The following is a 3038-nucleotide window of genomic DNA, read 5'->3' on the forward strand; positions in this document are numbered from 1 at the left end:
TTTTATGATTAGTTTTGCAGATAATTTTATCTTTTGTGAATATTTTTAAGAACTTAAATTATTAATTTTATACGCATATATAATTACATAATATTAACTATCAAATTAAAAAAACAGATATAATTAAACGATTTCATGAAATATTTTACACTAATACATCAAAATTAAACATAATTTAGTCTTTTATTCCTTACTAGACATATAAGCCAGGTTTAAGAAGCTTGGTTAAGCTTGGTGAAGTAGTTGCTAGTGGGTTTCTTCAAGTGGAGGACTAATAATAGTAAGCTCTCCCTTTCGCTTCAAAAGCCTAGCTTCCTTCCTTTCCATCCGATACGAACTCATCAGCACTGCCTCGGGAATTGCGCGGACGAGCGAGAGCTCTCCAGCGAGTGTGTTGATGATGGGGTTATCACTGGTTTTGATTGCTACCCAGTCAAATGCATCACTCCCAGCCTTTTTCACAACAATGTAATGCTGTGGCACAATTAACACTTGACCCTCCTTCACCTCTTCATCCAACACCCTCTTTCCGTTCTCGTTGATTACCTGAACCAGAGCGCTTCCCCTTGTGCAGTAGATCACAGCATGGCAATTCAAATTGTAGTGAGGAACTAGAATAGCATCCTGCATTTTGGTTAAAAAGTATTACTAAAATTAAGATTATATTTTGTAACATTTTTTATTTTTATTTTTAAGTTAAAAAAAGTTTTAAATTTTGAAAAATTATTATTTTAATTTTAATAAGTTTGAAAGTTATATAGACATCGTAGCAATCATGTATATATACGATAATAGTTATAGTCCAAACAAAGTCTTAATATTATGTAGCAATTGTACCTTGTAGAGTACACCGCGGTCTAAACCAAGTTGGAGGTATTGAAGGACTGCCATATTGGGAGTGTTGAGGCTAGTAATGTGACCCCCACGTGGGTTATATTTGTCAGCATGCATTCTTGGTTCACCTAATGGATGCACAAATGAGTAAGAACATAGAGTTTCCTCTATACCATTAACATCACCTTTCTTCCTCTTTTCTAATCCTTCTTCTTCTTCCTCTTCTTCTGGGCTCAGCCAATCAAGTCCTTCCTTCACCAAAATGATTGAACCTCTCCAATCCTTCAAGCCTTGCACTTTCTCCGCTATCTCCCTCTGAACATTAAAAGACCCAATCAATGTCTCTAATGCTAATCCACTGAACACATTGCCTTCTTGTGCCTCTCTTTGCTTCTTCTTAAACCAATTATTGTTACTTTCTTCTCCCTCCTTTCCGTTCCCGTTCCCACTAAGGAGGAAGTTCTGTAATTAATATCAATGTTAAAAGATCCAGTCACATTACTTATTATTTTTGTGTAATTTTGAGTGTTACATGCATATACATATAATTATTTATAGTTTAACGGTACATTTTTTTCAATAAAAATAAAATTTATTAAAGTAATCTAATATTTTTATAATAATAACATAATTTTTTTTTAAAAAATACTAAGTATATATATTTATATACACTAATCAATTAAAAGCTAATTTTTTAATCATATAATATAAATTAGATTTAATTAAAACTAATGGTGATGTACGCCAGTTAATTTGAGGACAAGTTAACTCGCATAAAAGATTTATTCCGTGATGCATAGAAAACTAGTAAATGTATCAAATTATTATCTTAAATTTTAAATTATAAAAAAATAAATTGTATTAAATAATTAAAAATTAATTTCTTATACTTCAATTTTATTTGATGATGCCTCAAAAACTAGTGAATAGTACCCTAAATGTGGGGTCAAGTTGGTTATCAGCATTGGCGACATCGACGAGCGAGAAGAGAACAAGATCTGAGTGGCCGGTGTTGTATATCCAGTGAACCGAACTTGAAGGCACGGCAACGGCGTCGTTTTGCTCAATTGATTGAATCTTCTGGTGCTCGTCACTGTAACTGCTCATGCCTCTCTTTGTTGATGACCGATACATTGCCCGACACCCTGTCACCACTATTTCCATAACACCCTTACCTGCATAATTTACCGCCTCCCACAAGTTAAAACAGAGATCTCAGACAATATAATAATATTTTGACATTCATGATTGCATATTATCCAATACAAAAAATAAATTTGTCAGAGATATATAATATATATTAAAATATAAAATATATATTAAAAATAAATCAAATCATATATATTTTTAGATGCATTTAATATTTTTACTAACATATGTGAAGGATGAGAAATATTAAAAGATTAATAATTTTTATTAATATCAACTAATACTTTAGATCGATATCTATGATCTAAAATTTATGATTTAATTTAAAATTTAATATTTAAAATTTAATATTAATTAAATATTAATAAAAAAATAAATTTTATTAATCATGTAACATTATTTTATAAAGCGATGTAAGCAACTACTCTCTTTGTAATTGGCCCTCAAAATCTCCAATAGTTTAACACGTCTTCCGTTGAGTAACTATTTTGGTCGAAGTTGAAACTAAAAGGTTTTGGTTGCAAAATCACCGAAATTTGTGAAAAGTAACCTTTAATTCTGACCTTGGAGAATATAGTGGATTCTGGGGGCATTGGTGTAAAATGGCAAGAGCAGGCCCTTGGGTCTTATAGTGTATCGAATCAACGTGACACCAATGCACTGGAGCTGCTGGCTCTTGTCATCCCAGAACTCAGCTACGCCACCTTCAGATTCAACTCGTTTTGTAGGTTCCATGACGCTGAGGTGCTCAAGACGGCACTCTCCGATTCTGTCTCCATGTGACTGCGCATGACATGTTAAACGTTCAATAAGAACGAGGTAAGCAAGTGTGAGAAAAAGTAATGATGAAGACATGATATGTTTCAAGACAAGCTTAGTAGTGATAATAGAGAAAGATAGTTCAGCAGCGAGGACCAACTAGCCTCTTTGTTTATAATATAGTGAACCTGTGAGCGTGTCCATTAAACCATTTTTTTTCAAGTAAAAGAAATGAGTCTAATTTTGTAAAAAGCAATGCTACAGTACTAATAAAATTTATTATTTTTAATATTTAA

General features: G+C 32.3%; 1 protein-coding gene across 1 annotated transcript; it reads right to left on the reverse strand.

Moving 5' to 3' along the window:
• Positions 1-246: 246 nt before the first annotated feature.
• LOC130963007 (legumin B-like) lies at positions 247-2838 on the reverse strand. The gene is made up of 4 exons (XM_057889158.1): positions 2547-2838; positions 1768-2009; positions 838-1296; positions 247-624 (listed from the first exon to the last, which is right to left on the reverse strand). The coding sequence occupies exons 1-4, from the start codon at positions 2836-2838 to the stop codon at positions 247-249; spliced, it is 1371 nt and encodes a 456-aa protein (XP_057745141.1).
• Positions 2839-3038: the final 200 nt, after the last annotated feature.

This window comes from Arachis stenosperma, chromosome 2 (genome assembly GCF_014773155.1).
Source record: "Arachis stenosperma cultivar V10309 chromosome 2, arast.V10309.gnm1.PFL2, whole genome shotgun sequence".
NCBI classification, from domain to species: domain Eukaryota; kingdom Viridiplantae; phylum Streptophyta; class Magnoliopsida; order Fabales; family Fabaceae; genus Arachis; species Arachis stenosperma.